This window comes from Porites lutea, chromosome 7, assembly GCF_958299795.1.
Source record: "Porites lutea chromosome 7, jaPorLute2.1, whole genome shotgun sequence".
In the NCBI taxonomy this organism is placed as follows: domain Eukaryota; kingdom Metazoa; phylum Cnidaria; class Anthozoa; order Scleractinia; family Poritidae; genus Porites; species Porites lutea.
Window position 1 is genome coordinate 22,859,748 of NC_133207.1, and position 21,632 is coordinate 22,881,379.

General features: G+C 41.4%; 1 protein-coding gene and 2 pseudogenes across 1 annotated transcript in view; 2 read left to right on the top strand and 1 right to left on the bottom strand.

Moving 5' to 3' along the window:
* The first annotated feature begins 1,930 nt into the window (after window positions 1-1,930).
* Window positions 1,931-4,309, top strand: LOC140944234 (sodium/hydrogen exchanger 7 pseudogene; annotated as a pseudogene).
* Window positions 4,310-4,741: 432 nt separating this feature from the next.
* Window positions 4,742-21,632, bottom strand: part of LOC140944233 (uncharacterized) — a 31,181-nt gene continuing 14,290 nt past the window's right edge. The window contains exons 17-28 of the mRNA XM_073393365.1: window positions 20,268-20,496; window positions 20,054-20,110; window positions 17,983-18,078; window positions 17,213-17,283; window positions 16,053-16,212; window positions 15,335-15,505; window positions 14,787-14,968; window positions 13,746-13,929; window positions 13,125-13,269; window positions 7,738-7,888; window positions 7,399-7,471; window positions 4,742-5,427 (exon numbers count right to left, since the gene is read on the bottom strand). Coding sequence (XP_073249466.1) covers window positions 4,951-5,427; window positions 7,399-7,471; window positions 7,738-7,888; window positions 13,125-13,269; window positions 13,746-13,929; window positions 14,787-14,968; window positions 15,335-15,505; window positions 16,053-16,212; window positions 17,213-17,283; window positions 17,983-18,078; window positions 20,054-20,110; window positions 20,268-20,496 — 1,996 coding nt within the window. The 3' untranslated portion in view covers window positions 4,742-4,950. The remainder of the gene's footprint in view (window positions 5,428-7,398; window positions 7,472-7,737; window positions 7,889-13,124; window positions 13,270-13,745; window positions 13,930-14,786; window positions 14,969-15,334; window positions 15,506-16,052; window positions 16,213-17,212; window positions 17,284-17,982; window positions 18,079-20,053; window positions 20,111-20,267; window positions 20,497-21,632) is intronic.
* LOC140944235 (uncharacterized) lies at window positions 8,246-11,353 on the top strand (annotated as a pseudogene).

The following is a 21,632-nucleotide window of genomic DNA, read 5'->3' on the forward strand; positions in this document are numbered from 1 at the left end:
GAAGTGACTGAATACACTGTATGTTCATAAGGAAGATGCAATTTTGGAATAATGAATGTTTCATGTTTTACAAAATGAGTACTTTATAGTTGATTGTAAAAAGCAAAGATATTGAGTTGATATGGTATAAATGATTGATTTGTATTATTATTGATCTCACTGAGCTGTTTTTTTCTGCTGTGGTTAGACAAATGCATGTGGTTATTGTTGCATGTAATCTTTCAAGAGTAGAAACAAAATTGACTGTTGTTCTTTCTCAAATACAGTATGAATGTCATAACTGAATTACCTTGGGAAGTAATTATAAAAATATCAAATGATTATTATCTGATGTTTATTACTATATCATTGCATTACCATTGTCTTTTTTTCAGTTTATAGATTTCCATGTAATCTTATCTCCATTTCCATTCACAATAACTTGGGTTTCCTGTGTCATAAAGGCAAGTGACCGACGAAACGCGTCGGCTACTTTGCTCAGAGCAGTCGCCTACTTTTTTCTCCAAAAAAGAAGCAATAAGTTTTAAAAAATGTTGTGAACAAAAGATATATAATTAAACCTGAATTAAAACGTAATTTAATTATGATGAGCTTTCAAGGTCCACTGATATGTCATGCTTTAGTTACATCAGAAGCACATCTGGTTTCTTGCAATATTATGATAATAAATGTCTTGTCTTTGTCTTGTCTTGTTACACAAACGCTGTATTTCAGTCAATCTTTTTCCACGTTTCTTTGTAGGTTTGCGCAGAATTTGTTTATGTGCAAATGCACTTAATTTTGAATATCAACATTTGTTCATTGCTTGTAAAATTGATTGTGTGGCTATGAAACCTAAATGAAAGCTATATTTTCTTGAAAGAAAAACAGGCTCTACCGTTCTCAATTTAGTCCCCGGAACACTGGAAATCTCATTTTAGGGCTTCGAAATTCCACAATTTTCTGGGGGAGCACGCCCCCAGACCCTCCTAGAAGAAGGGGACTAATGGCCCCTTGTTGATACAGTCGCTTACTCTATTCAAACCTACTGGCTACTTCAATTATACTGAAGTAGCCAGTTGGCATTGGGAACTACTATTCTGCAATTCAGCCTGTATTGCCATGTTTCCTTACATTAACTGCAATTATTGTAAGACCCCCGCCAAAGTAAAAACACACGCTATTGGGCATGTGAAAAAGTGTTACAGATGAGAAGCCTACAATGCACGGTATTGGTTTTGCACGAGCTATACATGCATATGTATATGTATATTCGTCTTGCTATGGTTACAGAAAGATTTACCAGTGCCTAGACAGAATAGAGGTCTATTTAATGTAATCTTGATGAGGGAGAAAAAAAAGCCCCCACTCCAACGCCCCCGTCCAACATCCGGAAGGCCCTACTCCTGGCCCACACAGCTCGGAGCTTTCTTGCCAATGCATGCTGGTCGCGGTCGCTTATGAGATGTGGTCGTTTACGAGAGGGTTAATTATAGGGCTTTGAATGGGAAAAATTTCAAGTGTTTTAGAGAGGTGATCGCTTACGAGGGGTGATCGCACATTTAGCTTTGACTGTATTTCTCAGGTAGCCATGCAATAAGTGCAATCCAGTTAAGGCGTAACTGCTTATATAACGCTATCCTGTAGATTATAAGCTGCAATAAATCGAGGAGAAATGTTTTCGTGAGAACTGATTGAATAGTTTACATTTCAAGTTCACATTTCGCGGCTAATCGTAACCACCTGCCTAATGCATTAACAGAGCAAATAGGAAGAAAGAAAACGGGTTCCTCATTAAACATTTACCATTTTCCTGAGACCCGAAAATATTTCCTTTAGTTTCCGCTGGTATCTAAAGCAAAAATCTATTAGATCATCGGATCGATTCTTCAGCTATTCACTGCTTCTAGAACGCTAGATCACACGTTAGTTGACAGTTAGAGCCCCGGAAACATACCTAGGATTCAAAATGGCTTTGGCGAAGGATTACGAAGAATACCCGCCTGTTATTGATCTTCTAATTTAATCACTTAAACGATCTAGTGAACAAGATGAATTCAACGCAGGTTGTTGGCGGAATGCTGGTTCATTCCGGCACTTAAACAACAGTTTCAATTGACCGAGAAGTTTACTTGCAAACTGCGGTTGGTTAGATCACTGGGATCGGAACACAACTATGCTTTCATTGATCTACAAAATGGCAGCCAATATCAACTTAATATTCGCCGTTTCCATCTGCGTAATCTTTTGCTCGACTCTCTCGTACGCTGTTGAAACTCCGACCACTCTAGAAGGCAAGAAAGAAGATGAAATGGAGAACACGCACAAGACAGATAGCCTGAGCATGTTTATTCTGATAACCCTTTTGATCATCAACGTTCTCATGATCTGGCTGTTTAAGATTCGTAGATTTGAGTTCTTCCATGAAACCGGCGTAGCCATGATCCTTGGTGTCATCGTAGGAGCCATAATCAAGTACTCCGAGAACCACGGACACAGAAAACCTTTAGCTGTGAAATTAAAAAATTGCGGAAACATCACCATAGCCCCTAAAAACGTTTATGTCAGTATAAACGGTACGGAGTACTCATACACGCTAACGGGGATTCGCTTTCCGCCCAACACATCTCCATCAGACGAAGGCAGCGAAATAGAATCCAAGTCTTCTTTTAACCCGGAAGTATTCTTCTACGTTCTTTTGCCTCCAATAATTTTCTATGCCGGGTATAGTTTTCAGAAACGTTATTTCTTCCGGAATTTGGGTGCCATTATGACTTACGCTTTCTTTGGCACCACTATTTCATGTATCGTTACTGGCTCGCTTGTCTTTGGTTTTAATATATGGACAGGCGTCACAGAAACTTTTGATTACGCAGAATGCTTACTTTTTGGCGCCTTGATCTCTGCCACCGACCCGGTGACAGTGCTAGCGATTTTTCACGACCTTCACGCCGACCTAGATTTGTATGCTCTCGTTTTCGGGGAGAGCGTCCTAAACGACGCCGTAGCCATTGTTCTCTATAGGGCCATCGAAACGTACCTCGCTTACAACCAGAGCGACTTACGCGATTTCGATCTCTTCTCGTTTTTGAAGGCCATTGCAGATTTTGTGGCTATTTTTGTCGGTTCGTTCACCATAGGCTGCGGTATGTCATGCATAAATGCACTTGTTACAAAGCTCACAAAGATAGGAAGCTTTCCGATCTTGGAGACAGCTCTATTTTTCCTTATGTCTTATTGTACTTTCTTAGCAGCTGAACTTTCAAATTGGTCTGGTATTGTAGCCGTTCTCTTCTGCGGAATAACACAACAGCACTACACGTACAGAAACCTCACCGAAGAATCAAGAATGCGTACGATGCAGACCTTCGAACTGTTAAACTTCTTGGCAGAGACCTTCATATTTTCGTACATAGGCTTGTCTGTTTTCGCCTTCACAAACCACCAGTGGAATGCGGGTTTCATCGGATGGTCGTTTTTAGCCATACAGGTTGGTCGCGCTCTCAATATTTATCCACTATCGCTGTTCCTGAATTTGGGCAGAACCCGAAAAATACCGCTGAATGTTCAGCATATGATGTTCTTTTCTGGGTTACGTGGTGCAATTGCGTTTGCTTTAGCTGTCAGAAATACTGTGTCGATCCCGAGGCAGATGATGCTGACAACGACTCTGATAATAGTCATCGTGTCTGTGATTGTGTTTGGGGGTGTGGCATTGCCAGTACTCTCGTGTTTAAAAATTAAGACAGGTATCGACGTGATTGAGGAAGAAAAGCGCGCGCGCAGATTGAGCCTCATTGATGTCAACGACCCATCAGGAAGCACGCCACTAGAAAGAATTGAGAAGATGCAGTATGAAAAGTCTTGGTTAGTGAGAGTTTGGTCGCGCTTTGACGAGAAATACTTAACGCCTATTTTTGTTGAAGAGAGTCAATTGCAATCGTCACCATCAAGTTTGAATTAAGAGACTGTAATCTCTGCTTTGTCATTAGCTTTGAGAGAGGAAGAATTCCGTTTACATTGCAGTAGAGCTTATATTCGCGGGTGTTACGAGGGTATATTCCCGAGAGCCAGGATTTGACCCCTGAAAACCAGGCGGGATTCGGGAAAGGTTAACAAGATACGGGATTTGACGGCTCCCTGGGAAGCGGGATGTGGAATTGGAAAAGATGATATTCGGGATAGCAAATAACGGATGCTCGGGATCCGGGATCAGAACCCCCCATTCCACACCCTACAGTTGAGGGAGTGAGGGTGCTTAAATTGTCCCGAATCAGATGTGGATTGAATTATATGTTTGGTTCTCAGCTCTGCGCTCCTAGAAACCATCCCTCAGGTATTGCATGTGGTTTCCCTGTCTCATCAAAAACTCAAAACATCACTTCGAATTATAATTCGTTTAGGATCACATGCACTCGTATTGAACGAGATATACAGAGCCTTTATGCTCCTCTATAAATTTTTTATACTACTCTTTTATTATAAGTAGTATGGCAAAATGTAAGCAAGGTCACCCCAAAGAGGACATCATTTTTCTGATCACTGATAAAAAGACAGATGGCAATGAGTTTAGGTCAGTTTACGCTCTGAGCTTTCAAATTCAATACGGTTCTAACGAAATTCTCCTCCAAAGATTTGTTAAACTCAATATCGTGTGACGTCACTCCCTGATTTGCCAGGAAGCTCGTATGGCCTGAACATTTGGCAAAGTTGCCAATATTTTTTTTTCTTGCCATCCTTTTTTTCATTTGATTTCATTTCATTTTTTCATTTTTTTTTTCATTTGGTCATGCAGCGTACGTATTCCTTTTGCATGTCTTAGTTTACAGCAAATTTAAGTTGGCGCAATCATCTTGAATGTATGAATGTATCGGTAAAACTAAGTGAGAAATTATTCAGATTAGCCACTAGACTGCGGCATTTGTCGATAAGCAACTTCAAACGTTCAGAGCTTCTAGTCTTTAAAATCTATCATGAAATAACAGAGTAATTGTTAGGTTCTAAGCTATTTTTCCTGTAGCTGCGATTATTCATTTCAAATGCCGCATTACTCTTAGCATTGCACGGAACTTCAAGATTACGTCGTCGAAATTTAAACCAGAGTTTGAGAAAGAGGACGAAAAAGATGGTGGCAGCTAACAAATGTACCACGCAAAAAAATATTAAAAGTGTGACAGTCCTTGAATTGTTTGAAATATTGTTGTCTTTGGGTGGGGAACTGGCCTTGCTGCCTTGCGTACATGTTGCTAAATCTCGCTCAAGAGTTCTTAGTTTGTGTTGAAAGGTCACGCAGTCACCAGTCAAATTTTTGCTATTGGTTATGCACTGAAAATCTTTCACGGCTGCGCAGTAATGCGTTGAGAAGAACAAGTCATCTGGCGCGCTTTTGAATCCTGTGTTTAAGCGGATGATTCTTCCAAGCGTCAAGGAATTCACTTTGTCGATTTCCTGTTAACGAGAAGCAAAAGCCGAATATGAGACAGTAATTCGGCAGAGAGCATCAGCTCGCCATTTCATCATATCAACAACACTTTATTCGTCAGTTTTCTGAGCTGCTGAGTTAAAAACTGAGAAGAAGATAGTCCGGGGGGAGGGGGGGGGCACTTGGGTATTTTTTGGGTGGGTATGTGCCGCCCGGGACTCCAAATTGGCACCCCGTTCTAAAAAAAAAATTCCCCTAAAACTGATACCCCGTTCTAGAAATGGGCCAATTTTTTATACTCCGTTCTAGAAAACGCCTCTGAAATGGATACCCCGTTCTAAACCAGGAGCCTCAAAATCACGACCCCGTTGGGCGGCACATACCCGTATAGGTAATGTATGGGAGTGCCCCCCCGCCCCGGGAAGATAGAAGGCAAGCACCTCGCGGGAGGGGGAGGGACGGGGAATTACTCCCTATAATGGCCTATACAAGCGGTCCACCACAGGAAACTGCCCTTTTCATGGTACAGAATTTTAAAATGGTAGAGATTTCACGAAGTTGTAATTTGTAGGATATGAAATGGTGGAGACATCTCTTATTTAGGTATTTACAAGGTTTCCTACAAAAAAGACGATCATTAGGTTGAATTTAATTTTGTTGATTTTATGTTCCTCTAGCCTGCCTGGCAAGCGTTGGAAAGGGTAGGATAGGGGAACTTGGGCCCAAGACCGCCGCGAGTGAAGGAGAAGAAAGGAACCCCTCACGCTTCTCACGCGCCTGGAAAAGCCTTTCACCACCCTTTTGAATGCCTGACACGCATGCTATTTTGATCCTTGTTTTGAGATGAATTTTGATGTTCTTTCGTAGCGTCTTTTAGTAAAACGTTCTTCCATTAGGGTTGATTTAAGAAAATGAATGCAGTAGCCGTGAAAGCGGTGTACCATTTTATAATGAAAGTTGAACCAGTATCTTTTCCTTCAAAAGTGGTATTTACAACTAAGGAGAATAGAGTTGAAGACAGAATGGACCGCCCAGGAAAAAAAAAACCTCGCTGTATTTATAAAAACATGAGTGGGCAGTGTTGTGTGTAGTATGCGTGGTAGACTGTTCACAGTCCTCTATTTTTCCGTAAGATCATCGAGATCGAGAGCTTTGCGTCACGGGCTAACCATCTTGCATGAGTAGATTTGAAAATCAAGATAGCCGTGACGGTAAGACGCGGTATATCTAAACGATGTCACGAAAAAATAGGGGACTGTGAACAGTTCATATGCGTGGCTGGATTTGAGAGAAGCGGGGTGGGGGAAGAAGGGGAAAATGGAGCGGGGATTGGGGACAGAAGGCATCCATTTTTTTGCGCCTGCCACATCACAGGTAGCCCAAGCCCGGCTCGAAATATGAGCATCGGCGAACATCGGCATTGTTGCGTAACATTCGAAATATAAGGATTTGTATGGGAAAAAAACCTATCGTTTCTGTAACCTACGAAAATGAAAATTTTTATGTACACGGTGTACATAAAAATCCAAAAAACGGCCATAAATCGGCCCGTGGACCACACAGGAGGAGAGACGAAACACACATTTTAAGTAAGGTAAGCTGTTTTTCATTGAAATCCTTTTATTTTCGTACGTTACAGAAACGATAGCTATAGGTTTTTTTCCTTATATTTCGAATATTGCGCAACAATGCCGATGTTCACCGAAGCTCATATTTCGAGCTTGGGCTACCAGTGGTCACATAGGCTATGTTACTTATGTTGCAAGAGCGTACGTTGGAGACAGATTAAAATCGGTGGATTCGCGCCAATTCTATACATAATTGTTTTAAGCTGTTTTTATCTGCTCATTCCTCATTTTGAAAATTTTTCAACTTGAATCTCACATTTACCGTTTGCCGTAAACGCGATGCATAATCTCTCTAGTATCAGAGGCCCAAGATCAGTGTAAAATAATTGTCATCTTTCTTGGCAAGAAATATAGGCTGGTTACAATTACCTCTTTCGACAAATATCGTTCATACCAGAACCTATCACCGTCTCTAATCCTTAAAAAGTTGCGCATCACAATTCTGCAAGAAAAAAGACAAACTGTTTGACAAACATATATTAAACAATTTAAAAGTTAACTTTCCAAGTAGCCATTTAGCCAAGTAGCCACGTAACCTTAAAAACAGGGATACCGATCGATGCAGGAAAAACAAGTTCACCCTTCTGATGCATTCGATCCCTTCTAGCACAAGGCTCTCTCGTTGTTTTTACCAGCAAAGTATATGTAATCTTACTAGTGTTCTATATTTATTATTATTAGTTAAAGTTATTAAGACGTTTAACTCACGTCCTGAATGTGGGTCCCAGTTCACTGCCTTCTTCGTGGTCCTCCACCAGGCCTCCTACCCACAGGTCGATGTTATTCTTGTCCTGATAAAGGTCCTTTATCTTATAGGCAACTTCTTCATTTTTTGTAACATCTGCGAAACTGCTTATTCCTTAAGAAAAGGTTTAAAAAATAATAATAATAAAAAATTAACTATGCCTTTAGCCGAAGTTTCAGTTTGGCTGAAGTTAATAGTTCCCCTCCTGACTTCGAATATTTTCCCACGATGGTGGCGAAAAGTCAGACTTCATCTTTTTTGACTGCCTCGTGTCTAAGTGCATCTCGGGATTTTCGACGGTGGTCGCGGCGCTAGGATCATGGGAAAGCTTGAAAAACGTTAAGGGTCAACGTTTTTCGTCCTTCCCATGACCCATTGCACAGCGATTAATCTCGTACCTAAGACGATTCTACCAGGTCATCGCAGCAGAGATTCCATGAGATAGCGCATGCGCATAGCTGGTCAAATTTTTGTGCTTGCGTCGCCATTTTGGCAAGGCTGGTCTGTTAGCCCATCACAATCCGGTGTCTATCTTCACCATCGTAAAGTTATATTTCTTATTTATCATACATCGGCAATCTTTGCGAAGCAAAGTTTATAACTGCCGTGTTTTTTCATTCACTAAAAATGCCTACGCCGGGTTCCGGCGTACTTGATGAAATCCTTGATGTGACCAAGGAGTCACTGACCGAGTCAAATTCGCCGAATTTGACAAGCAAAGGAACTACGCTTACAGGATCGTCTCGATCTCCAAAACAACAATCCACATCTGCCGCAAACACGAGTCAGGCTGCTGACTCTGCTGAAGGCGAGGGAGAAGCTAGGCTTCTCCACAAACTCGACCTATTGACAAGCCTCGTGCAAGACATGGTGCCCGTTGTCAAAACTTTACAAGAGTCTCACGATGCCTGGCTATTGCAAGATGTGGATGATGTCGACGCTCCTTCGTTGGCTGAAAGCGAGAATGAGGAAGGGCCTCCGCCAAAACGACCCAGAATCACGCCACAACCGGACGAACAACCCCGTTCCAAAACGACAGATACTACTGGCAAAGTGGATTCACTTGTCACCGAAGTGACCGAGGACGAAGTCACGGGGCCAGCGATTTCGGAAAAAAAAAAATCGCAAACGTTCTTAACAACATCCTCGCCAGTGGTCTTAATGATCAAGCCACTAAGCGGCGAAAAGAGAACATTCATAGGCCCACAAACAGCACATTACTTGCCCAAACTCGTGTCAATTCCGAGATTTGGGACATCGCTAAAAAGCCAACACGAAGCATGGATGCTAGACGTCAAGCTTTGCAAGACACCCTGATTAAAGGGCTTATTCCTCTTGCAGACATGACAGGAAAAGTGGGTGAATCGTTGGATTCAGGCGCTGCAATGCCAACCAAAGAGACCCTATGGGAAGCTCTATCGAATTCCCTTCTTCTTGTAGCGGCGGCTAACCACAGCTTGAATATTTGCCGCCGTGACTTGTTCAAAACAGATTTAGATGACAGCTACAAGGCCTTGTGTAATAACAAGCACCCAATTGGAAGTGAACTGTTTGGTGACGACCTAGCCGAACGGCTGAAAACAGTTACCGAGAGTAACAAAGCAGCCAAACAGCTTACAAGATCCAACAAGCCAAGTTCTCAGAAGTATAAAGGGCCATCACGGTCTTTTTTGGGCCAAGGGGGGCGCAACCAGCGCCCCTTCAACCAGTACAGCAACCATGGCAGAGGCTATCAGAGGAGCAATCACCCCTCATACAGGAAGGAACCTCGCAAAACCGAGACGAAAACAATGAAACAGACTGTGAAACAGTCATGACTCAACCTAAGGTAAGCTCTGTACCCACCCTTATTACTGGTGGAAGAATTAAGAATTTTCTGGCCAAGTGGCAAGAAATTACCTCTGACAGAACTATTCTGTCCATCGTACAGGGCTACAAACTTGAGTTTTATGACATACAGCCTGTTCAACTAGGTAGAGTTAGACCTACCATTCTGTATACTGAGGCAGCAGTGGCCTTAGATCAGCAGATTCAAAATTTTTTGTCTAGGGGTATCATTGTTGAGTCCCAACATGAATCCACCGAATTCATATCCCCCGTTTTTCTCCGAGCTAAGAAAAATGGGAGTTTCAGAATGATTCTGAATTTGAAAGAATTCAATCGCTTTATTGCTTATCATCATTTTAAGATGGATAATATTGAAACCTGTGTTCACTTGATGAAACCTGGGTGTTTTATGGCATCTATTGATCTTTCAGATGCTTATTTTTCTGTACCTGTTGACCGGTCACATCAAAAATATCTTAAGTTTTTATGGAAAGGAAAGCTTTATCAGTTTACTTGCCTTGCGCAGGGCCTTGCCTGTGCTCCCAGAGTGTTCACCAAATTACTCAAACCTGTGTATGCATACCTCCGACTCAAAGGACATGTTTCTAGTGGGTATTTAGACGACTCCTTTTTAGAAGGAGACACTAGTGTGGCCTGCTCATCCAATGTCCAGGATACCTTAACCCTTTTAGGGGACTTGGGTTTCTGCCCTAATTTGGCTAAATCAGTTGTCCAACCTACACAGATCCTTGAACATCTGGGTTTTATTTTAAATTCCTTAGACATGTCTGTTAGCATAACAGATCACAATTTTGGCAAGCTACTTGCCTCAGCACATCAGGTATTGCAATCTACATCTGTTCCTGTTAGACTGGTTGCTCGTTTAGTGGGCATTATGGTATCTTTTTTCCCTGGTGTAGAGTATGCTAGACTTTTTTACAGACAACTTGAGATTGAAAAATCAACTGCTCTAAAAAATTCCAACTGGAATTTTGAAAGTCCTATGATGTTGTCTGAAACAGCAAAAAATGACATAGTCTGGTGGATGAACCATGCCAAAACATGCAAAAGGAAGATTAGTCATGGGAAAATCACAAGAGAACTCAAAACAGATGCCTCTACCCAAGGGTGGGGAGCCTTTTCAGATGGGATTTCCACAGGTGGCAGGTGGTCCCCGGAAGAAGCTCAACTGCATATTAATGCCCTAGAGCTCCTCGCTGTTTTTTGGGGCCTCAAGGCTTTATGCCCTTCAGAACATCACTGCCACATTAAAGTTCTGTCTGATAATACCACCACTGTATCATATCTGAGGAACATGGGGGGATCCCATTCTACCCCTTGTAATGATATCTCCAGAGACATATGGCTTTGGTGCAAGGACAGAGATATCTGGATCACACCTGCACATATCCCTGGGGTCGAGAATATCGAAGCAGACTCTGCTTCCCGGGTTTTTAATGACAAAACAGAATGGAAACTAGACCAACCAGTGGTGTCAGAAATTTTTTCCTTATTTGGCAAACCTGACCTTGATTTATTCGCATCCAGACTTAACCATCAACTGTCTCGTTATGTTTCATGGATCCCTGATCCTAATGCTGTTGGAGTAGATGCTTTTACATTAGACTGGGGAACACAATATAACTATGTTTTTCCTCCCTTCAGTTTAATTTCACAAGTTCTACAAAAGGTGGAGGAGGATCAAGCAGAAGCAATCATGATAGCCCCTCATTGGCCAACACAGTCCTGGTTCCCCAAATTAACAAGACTTCTGGTGCAGACCCCAGTGCTACTCCCCAATCGTCCCAACATCGTACACCTCCCCTTCAACCCAGGGAAAGAACACCCATTGGGGGCAAAACTGCTGCTGATGGCATGTCACTTATCAGGGAAAGTCTCCAAAATAAAGGCATTTCAGCGAGGGCTCAAGAGCTCATTCTGCAGTCCTGGAGGGAAGGAACCCAGAAACAGTACCGAACATACTTACAGCGGTGGACCACATTCAGCAGTGGACGGAATACTGATCCCATTCAACCAGCTATATCAGAAGTCATAGATTTCTTAACTGAACTGTTTGATAGTGGACTCGGCTACAGTAGCCTGAATACTGCTCGTTGTGCTCTATCATCTGTTATCCACCTAGATGATAACAAAACTGTGGGTTCTCACCCATTAGTTAACCGTTTTTTGAAGGCTGTATTTAACAATAGGCCTAGTATACCTAGATACCAGTCGGTCTGGGATCCCACAAGCGTTTTGACATACCTTCAAACATTTCCACCGCTGGAAAGCATAAGCCTTAAAGAGCTTACCCATAAGCTAGTTATGTTAATAGCACTGGTTACAGGCCAGCGATGTCAGTCTTTCCATCTTATGGATATTACTAGTATGCAGAAAAATACTGACCACTATAAATTTATTATTAAGGATATTGTTAAGCAGTCAGCTCCAGGCAGGAATCTACCAGAGCTTATCCTTCCTGCCTTCCCAGCAGATGGCAGGGTTTGCGTTTACTCAGTTCTCTCAGAATACATTAAGTGTACTGCACCCCTTAGAGGTGGAGAAACCAGACTCTTTATTAGTTTTGTTAAACCCTACCAGGCCGTGTCTAGGGACACTATTTCACGTTGGATTAAGAATGTTATGATCAAGGCTGGTATTGATGTGGAAGTGTTCAAACCCCATAGTACCAGAGCTGCTTCTACCAGCAAAGCAAATGCATGCCAGGTGCCTATAGATGTGATTCTTAAGGCAGCGTCTTGGAAAGGAGATTGCACTTTCCGTAAGTTTTACAACAAACCTATTGAAGATAATGTTTCTCGTTTTGGCCAAGCTGTTCTTGGTACCAGCATTAATGTATAAGCCTAGCTTTCTAGGTCTTGGTTTTTTCTACTACAGTTAATAAACTAGGACACCAGTTGTGTTTTATAGGTGTTCCTTGTTTATTTTGTCTTCGTGTCCATATGGCTTTGAAATCTCATGGAATCTCTGCTGCGATGACCTGGTAGAATTGTAAATTAAACGAGACTTACCTGTAAGGTGAAGTTTGATTGAGGTTCTACCAGGTCATCACAGCAGCAGAGATTACATGCCCTCCCAGTTGTTACCCTCCCTGGTTTCATACTCAGCCCATATCCTGTTATGGGCCTACTGGGTCTTCTTTTTATTACATACGGACACTCAGTGCTTTTAATATTGACCAGCTATGCGCATGCGCTATCTCATGTAATCTCTGCTGCTGTGATGACCTGGTAGAACCTCAATCAAACTTCACCTTACAGGTAAGTCTCGTTTAATTTACAATTTCAAGGAATAAGCTTTACCTTACCCCAAAACTGATAGTGCCCGGACATAATTTGTTCCTTCGGAAACAGCCGGGGTCCGATGTTTCTTAATCTATCGTAAAAACATCTTCCCGTCTTTGCAGTTTCGTCAACCTTAACTGACCAACTGAAGTGATTGTTTGATTTTTTTTCGTTGAATTAATACTCAACAATTAAGAACATTATATTGACCCACCAACCTTTTAACCCAATCGCCTTTCTCACGGAGTTGTAGTCTGGCAAGCCATGATCCCTTCCACGCTGAATATTCATGGCTGCTAGATCCAAACCAAGTCCAGGAGCACGACCAGAAGGAAACAAGGCGTTTCTCATGTCATCTACCATCTAAAGATTCCCATCGCAAAATATATAAAAAGAAAAAATTAAGCCTATTGAAAATGAGAGTGCCCAGAAGAGAGCGTTATTATCATAAACGCCCCTTTTCTTGCAACTTACACAGTTTTAATCACACGATCATTGTTTCAGGCGAGAAATTATCGCAGGGTTAACGTGAAGACATGAGAATTAAAACATGAGATTGCCTTCCTTTTTAGTTTACAAACATGATACTTAATCAAAAACTTTTAACTAATTAATGTAAAAAAAAGCCACTTTAAATCAAACGTGTTGCTTCGAAGAAAGAAAGAAGAAACTAAATTGGCCCCCATAAAGTTATATTCAAGGTTAGCTCTAAAGAAAATTCTGCGCAACATGCTGTGAGAATATCGAATCAGTCGGTTGTTGGCTTCCCCCGTCCCACTGAGCCCACAGAAGGGACAAAAATCCGATCGTCTTGAAAGGATCTCCTTGCATTTGCATACCTTCAAATCAATTTCCTGTGCCGCTTGTCTTACTGCACCTCTAAAGAGAGGGTCTATACCGCCCTCCCTCTTCACTCTCTCAGGGGCAAAGTAAGCATCTCTCATGGGGAGGTGTCCATAGGGAGATATCGTACCATTCTCTTCGTATCTCCACAAGTGAGTGTTCACTTGGCTATGACCAAATCTAAAATGCAACAAATAACCTTAGGGCCTGTTTACATGGAGTTGGGGGACCCCAGGTAGGTGTGGTAACCCGCTTTGGTGGTTAACCCGCCTGTCCATATAATCTCTCATTTTAATGTGATCACGTTTACATGATAGGTGGGGTGACCCGCCGCATGTTACCTTACCTAACTGGGGTCCCCCACTTCCATGTAAACAGGCCTTAGGTTATTGATAGTTGTCATAGTTCCATAGGCGCATCAGGTTAACGAAATTCTTTACAGTACGGTTTGACAAATCACTTTACTTGCGAGATTTTCTCCTCCATATTTTCTCTACAAATGAAAACAATGGACTCTGTCACACCAAAATGGTTGGTTAAATACCATAGAGAAAAAAAAAGGGGAGGCCCAAGACATACGGTGGAACCTCGAAAAACGAAAGGCCAAGGACTGGCAAAATATGCTCCCTATAACAGGGTTTCGTTATATCGAGGTTCTTTTCCAAACATTTTACTATCAGTTTGAAAAATTGTTCGCTACACCGATCACTTCGTTATATGGACGTTAGTTACATCGAGGTTTGCACTTTTTTTTTACCTAGTGAGGATAGAGACCAGATTCGTTTACCCTTCCATTTCCCCATTTCCACCTTATTGCAGCAGAAAAATTGGACTCCTAAAAATCAAAATGGCCGGATCCTTCATCATTCGAGGTCCTGCGCACTCTAGTAGTAGGTGCCGTTTCTTTACTTAACTTTGTATGACAACAGCGGGCTGATGAGAAATGTTTCAATCATTTAAACAGTACTTCTCTTTACAAATGCCTAGCTGAAAGTCTTCGGAAGTTCCGCACAATGTGCACCACGTGTATAACTCACCTAAAAGCTGCTGTAGCCATGATGTTACTCATTCCAGCGTCCACGCTCCTATTGTACCCCTGATAAGGAGGAATGTGTTTGGTACCTCCCAGCAACGACGGCAAGTATTCACGGAACGTGATTGCCTGGAGCTCAGCTGCTACCAGGCGACGCGCAGCCTGGAATAATTGTTCATCGGTAGCCTGAAAATTCAAAAAATCGTCCCAGTTTAGCAAAGACTAATATAAACCAACCATTCTTTTTTAACTACTTTTTCCTCTTGTTACCGAAAAATATTGATAACAAATTTCTTTACTGCGCTGACTGAAAAATTGATTGACTTTCTGTTCGCGTGGCTGACTGATTGCCTTACTGACTGACTAAATGATCGACTGTCTGAAGTTTGCCTGACATAACTGACAGACAGACGGACTGACAGACTGACCAGCGGAATTTTAAATTAAATAACTGAAGGCTGGGGTCGATGGATTTTTGGATCTTTTGCCCGACTGATAAAAGAATTAACGGAAAGCTATTTTTATCTGGTAGCAGAGTTGATGCCAACTAACCATTGGATATTTACGCTTGTATTCATCACAGAGCCGGTTATGTTCGCGTACGAAAAGCGTGTGAAGCGCAATCAATCCTGGCTGAACATTCGCGCGAGAATCTCCAGCAGCCAGCAGACTGTCTGGATCACGACCCACGGGATTATCATTTGCAACAGCCATAGTGTTGTCCTGTTACAGGAGGCAAAACCATAATAAATTAATGACTCTGTTAGTTAGCCTTACTCTTTTAATTTTCAATTTATATTATTAATAAAGCCTCTTAAACTGCGTAATAGAACTACATTGGCTGAGATTAAAAAGGGAGTATATGAAGCAGTTTTCATTTTCATCCCTGATCTGTCTCATGTGAAGGCTATAATCTCTACAGTGCGACATCCTCAGGAACTCAGTGATCAGAACAAGCAGTCTTGCATCCGATATCCAAGCACCGAGAAATGGTTGCAAAAAGGGGGCGCAGCCGAGATGGTTTCCAGGTATCTGTATATCGGATAAAACACTATATGAGGTGTTTGATACAGTTCCTCAAATGATCGAATAATAATTATCGAAGAATAAAAATTGAAAGCTTAAGTTCACAAAATTTATTATGTTTTCTAGTAATTAAGACCCAATATCCAAACACCCGTCAGGATAGTGCAATACTTTGTTTTCTCTTCACGAATAGCAAAAATAAGCGTGAAATTTTTTTCTATTAAAAAATTGCTGCGTTACTCACTGGTATGAGGTCACCTGGTCCAACTTTCATTTTTCCATCTTTAAATTCTCGTAACGCCCTGTTTCTTTCTTCCGATTCACCGTACACGACAGAACCATCGATATACGAAGTTATTTTGTTCACTTGTTGCCTTGGGGTGTCAGTACTTCTGCCCGTGCATCTAATAGAAAAGTAGGTGATTGGTTTTTGCGCGGGACGGTATTAATACGACGAATAAGCTATTAATTGAGTCAATACAGTGTTTGCATGTGAGTTGTTGACCTCTTACTCTGAACAGCTCTTATCCAGCTACCCATATACAGCTGTTTCGAGAAAGGTTGTCAGAAAAAAAGTGCACGCGACAATCCCGAAAGGTACTATGGTTTATGATCAGTACACTGTTCCCGACACTGTAGCTGTTGAACCTGCTTTTGTGTCTTTCCTTTAGCTCTCGCAAACATACATCCATGGCCTCTCGTGCCATTCCTTCAAATTTCTTTGAAGAAAAGTGAACTCAAAACTACCCACAATACCTTTCGGGATTGTCGCGTGCACTTTTTCCGACAACCTTTCTCGAAATACCTGTATAAATGATATAGAAATCCTAAACTAGAGTAAATTAATATTTCAGCGTGGAACTTGTGCAGCGGAATTAAGATGTCAATTTTTACATGGAAAGAGGCGTTCAACTAAGCATAGTAATGCCCTACCGTGAGACTAACTATAATCAGCTCAAGTAATCGCTTGCTCCGGAAATAATTTCCCCCTGACTTGGACATCCTTGGATAATATGAAACGTTATGATTTCAACGGGCCACACAGTTTTGATGGGGGTGGATTATTACGGCCGTACGCACCTTCTGGCGCGTAGAGACATAACCAGACGTCAAGCATTGCCTCGTGTCGAAATAGAGATCGAGATAAAAGGACGTAATTGGCCATAAATTTCCGAGTTCCGAAAATTCTCAATTTCGAAACAAGGCTTACTGGAAAACCCTTCTTGGAAAATGAGTTTTATTTGAATGAGAATAAAAAATCCATTTTCATATCAATAGCTCTTCACTTAGCCTCGCTTTGAAACAGAGGCTTAGGGCAAAGGGGAAATGACGTATTTTGAGATAAAAAAAACGGGCAGTTCCTTTACGGCGCTAATGTAAAATAATTAAGTTCAGTATCCAGACCTGTTATAAGTGGAACGCACAAAAGGAAGGTAAATGTTGCCTTTGTTTAGTGGATCAAATTGAACATCACCCTGCAACGAAACAGAAAGACGTTAGAAAAAGTCATTTTCTACTGCTTCGCATCATGAGGGCTTCTCGGACACTTGGTTTTGTGGTCGATCTCAATCTCAATCTTTCTTTAAAAATGAACGGTCTTGCTGCTGATTTAAGAATATTAGTCCGGTAAAAGTAAGCTCAAATAAAATCGTATTGGCCGATATGCGGCGTGGTGTAGTACAAAGATCACTTTACGATTAGAATCTGGTTAGTTCCCCCAGGTTCTCGATACGGGCTTAATGTCTATCAATTGGTGATTTTTTATGGAAACGAAATTAATTTTTTTCACTCAGACTCTATCATTTTAGGAAATTTAAAATAAATGAAAGTATTGAGTTGCGTTGAGGATGTAAAACCGAATTCTTGGTACCCTTAAGCAGAAAGGGGAACACTCCATAAGTTTGCCAATTAATCACCCCATAAGTAAGTAGCCTACGAACACAGAGGTACTTCCGATCGTCGCCTCTCTCCACTTTTTGGGTGGAGAGAAACGAGTACGACCAGAAATACGTCTGTGTTCGCAGGCTTATAAGTAAGTCGCATTAAAAAAGAAAATTACACAAATCTTCTGCTGAATGGGTTACTACGCGAATACTCTAAACATCTATTACAAACGGATACTCCCCTGATTATTATGGTCCTTATAAAGGCAACAAATAATATTGAAGTCTTACCTTCGGTACTTCAATTGGTAGCCAAACGTCGCTTACGACGCCTTGAAATTCATATCGAGGAAGCGGACTGGAAAAATCTGTGTCGTGAGCCAGGAACTATGAAACATTAAAAAAATGATACTTAGTGTCATTGTTTGAAGTCTTTTCAAGTTGGAATTTAGACTCCCTTAGCTGGTGGTGAATTGAGGCAAGGCCATAACGGACTTGCTCTATGAAAAACCGCACGACCGCAAAAAGTTGGCTTTTCATACGGGGGTGACAACTCTAACAAAGGCTGTTTGGGCAGTCCTATGAATAACTTTATGTCCTCCCGGAAATTTTGTCGACCCTCCCGAATTTTTCGGTGGCATTCCTCATAAATGTTTAACTTACCAAAATTGTTTTAACATTAAAATTAAAATTTTGATTATAGATTTTTTGCAGCTTCTTGTTAATTATGTAACTTGTTAATTATCTAACTATTTTTTCGTTTAGAGGGTATCATGTTAACACAGAAAGACTGTCCAACTTTTTAGGTATATGAAACCCTTGTTTTTGTTTTTTAATCACCAATGAATCAGGGGAGAAGTGAAGGGGCCAACCACTAGGGGGCTCTGGGGGCATGCTCCCCCAGAAAATTTTGAAATCTTGGTGCTCTGAAACGCCATTTCTAGTGTTCTGAGAGGACAAATTCTGTCCAAAATGTTCTCTAAATCAGTTGTCCTTTTTATGCTTATTTGTATTGGCGTGACTTCGCGTAGAAGTAGTCAATTTTATTTTATACAAGTTGTGCGGTTTTTGAAATTGCTCAGGATATCACTTTCAGCTAAGTATACTCTGTGTGGTGTCATTGTATGAGTATCATAAGAATTCATTTGAAAATTTCAGAACAACTGTCGAAATCTGAAATTTTCCTATCGGGAACGCATATTGATCGGAATTCGGGATTTTCGAGCAAAATCGGAAGGACCCCGACGAGATCAGGATGATTAAAGAGTCTTCACAGACATACTACTTTTATGGCCTCATTTGTGTTTAACAAGGTTGAATGAGTTTCGTTTTTTTCTTACATACTTCTTACGTACTTCTTTCAAGTTTTCCAGTATGCAATCAGTGGAAAGTGCTCTTAAATCTCGTTAACGTACAGCGTAAAAATACCCCTGAACTAATGAATGATGGGATCTGTGCACCGGCACGGTTCTTGTGTCGATCCGCTGGGGATTGCACGTGGTCAATCGCGCTCGAACTTCATGCTATTTTAGTTGGAAACGTTGCTGATTGGTCTTTTCATATCATGGGAAGTTCAGCCGTTTTCAAGTGTCAAAATACAAAGAATACAGCGCCTACACTGGGTGCATATCACTGTATATATATGTTGTTTTAATATCAAATCTTTGCTCAATGTCCCGAAAATATCTCATATTTCCCGAAAAATTTCCCAGGTTTCCCGATTCCCGGCAAAAACGCCAGATTCCCGGAATAAATTTGTTTTTCTCCCGAAACAGCCCTTGTTAGAGCTGTCACCCCCCGTTTTCATAACTGAGCATGGGTCATTTCCGGCGAAATCGAAGTCGTGACTATCGCTATTGATGAAGCGACGATCTTAGAGATAAACGCGAGGATATTGTATTGCGGTTTTAATTGAGTTTCACAATGTTAGTTGTACAATAATGACGGTAAAAAAACAAACAAACAAACAAAAACAAAAACAAAACAAGAAAAAGTGTTCTTCACGTTCGGAAATTTTTTTTGCTTATTTTCTCCATTTTCAGTCTGCGGATAGACGTCTCTCTCCCTCGCACGCTTCGGGTTAGGGGGAGAAAACGGCTGACATTTCAGACTAGCCATTTTTCCGTTGTCTTTGTGGTTGCACTGAACTTCGTAGTAGCGTTACCACGCAAAACAATTCTCGATATGGGAAGAGTAGTGCAGTGTTCAATGTCTTAAGAACTGTATCCACTGTTTTAAATGCTATTCAGTTAGCTTAATTGTGACTGCCTGATTTACATAAGTAACCGAAAAAGACGACAAATCCAAATGATAAACAAACTGGCCAATTACAGACGGATATATAAATCAAGGAACCTAGTACCTGACCAAAGTGCGAATGTAAGTCACTGAGTCGGCGGGAGCTTATCTTGGATTCGATCTGCAATAAGACACAAGCCAAAAGTAAAGGCCTTACAGTGGTGCATAGGATTACAAGATAACGAATAAAGAGCAAAATGTCTGTAAATACCCAAGCATGTTAAAGGCACTATGCTTCCATCATAATTTATCAAAAACAAATTACAATTCCTTTGCACCTGACGAAAGAGCTCGTTGCTGACATTCCTTGGTGAGGGCCTGTTAGACCCAAATCCATTCACCCCGTCAAGAAATCTACAATGGCCAGTTTGCCGCTGGTCAGGAGTACAGGTGCCCGCGGGCATAGCGATACCGTCAGCGTACATGGCAGGTAATTCACGTGCTACATTCTCCATTGCAGCGCCCCACCACACGTGATCTTGGTTGTAGGAGATTCCATCCAAACGTCTGTAAAACAAATAAGTCAGTATTCATGATCAGTACGCGACACAGCCATTCCATGCCTACGCACATGAGGTCTGAGTGGTTATTTGTTGTCTGGGTTTCTTGCTTGAATTTATAACTTGGGAATTGGTAAGGTCGCAGTAGGTACCAATAATCAAAGGGCTTGAGGTCTCTGCCGGTACCAGGTTGTCGGCGTAGGTTTTGCGCATTCTTTCAAATGAAAAAGAGACCATCTTATTTTTGTTACAAAGAAAATCATCTTAAAGGATAGGAGCACATTTCTGTCAATAAACAGCACAACGGTGATATAAGTAGTATAGGGTGCACCGGTTGCTCCTTTATTGCGGATGAATGTCATAAATTGCGGAGGAATACATTTACGCCAATGACGTCATAGCCTATGTGGTCATGGAGCGAAATAATAGAAACGTGGGAAGCAAACAAGGAGGAAGGGTGAGCTAGAGCCAGTTAGTTTGTTCTCTTCCTCATTAATATGTACGTTTTGCGCGCAAGAAAACAGGGAAGGCCAACATGAATCAAACAATAAATACTTTACCTACTTTTTGGTTGACTAATCAAAAAGCAAAACATTCATTGGCCTAGAAATAACTAGAAACCTGTCAAACGGGTTAAAACACCAAATAATAACACGAACTTAACTTAATTAGATTCCTCCGCATTTCATTCATGAAATAAAGAACAAAGGCTATGACGTCATCGGCGTTAGTGTAATCCTTTCCGAAAAAAGGAGTAACCGATGCGCCCTATAGTACTAGGACTCCGTTAAAATGGGACTGGAAAAATTTTGAACCGACTAGTTTTTTCTCTGTGCGACCCTTTTTCACGGAATTGTGCACTTCTATTACAGATTGCAGTTTACACTAAACTTACACGGTTCCGCGGCGGTGCCGTGTAAACAAAAGGCGCATCCGCGCGAACTTTTGTCCGTTGAAAAATTTGTCCGGACCATTGTAAACGGGGTCCAAGGCTTTGTTCACACGACACCGTTGAATTCAGGATAGCTCTTGCGCAGGCACAACTTCTTTAATCTGCCCCGCGCCGATCTCAAAAGTGGTGCGTCACATATCGATTAGTTTCAAAATTACACATTTGGTTGAAAAGCAAAGCGAAGTTTAAAG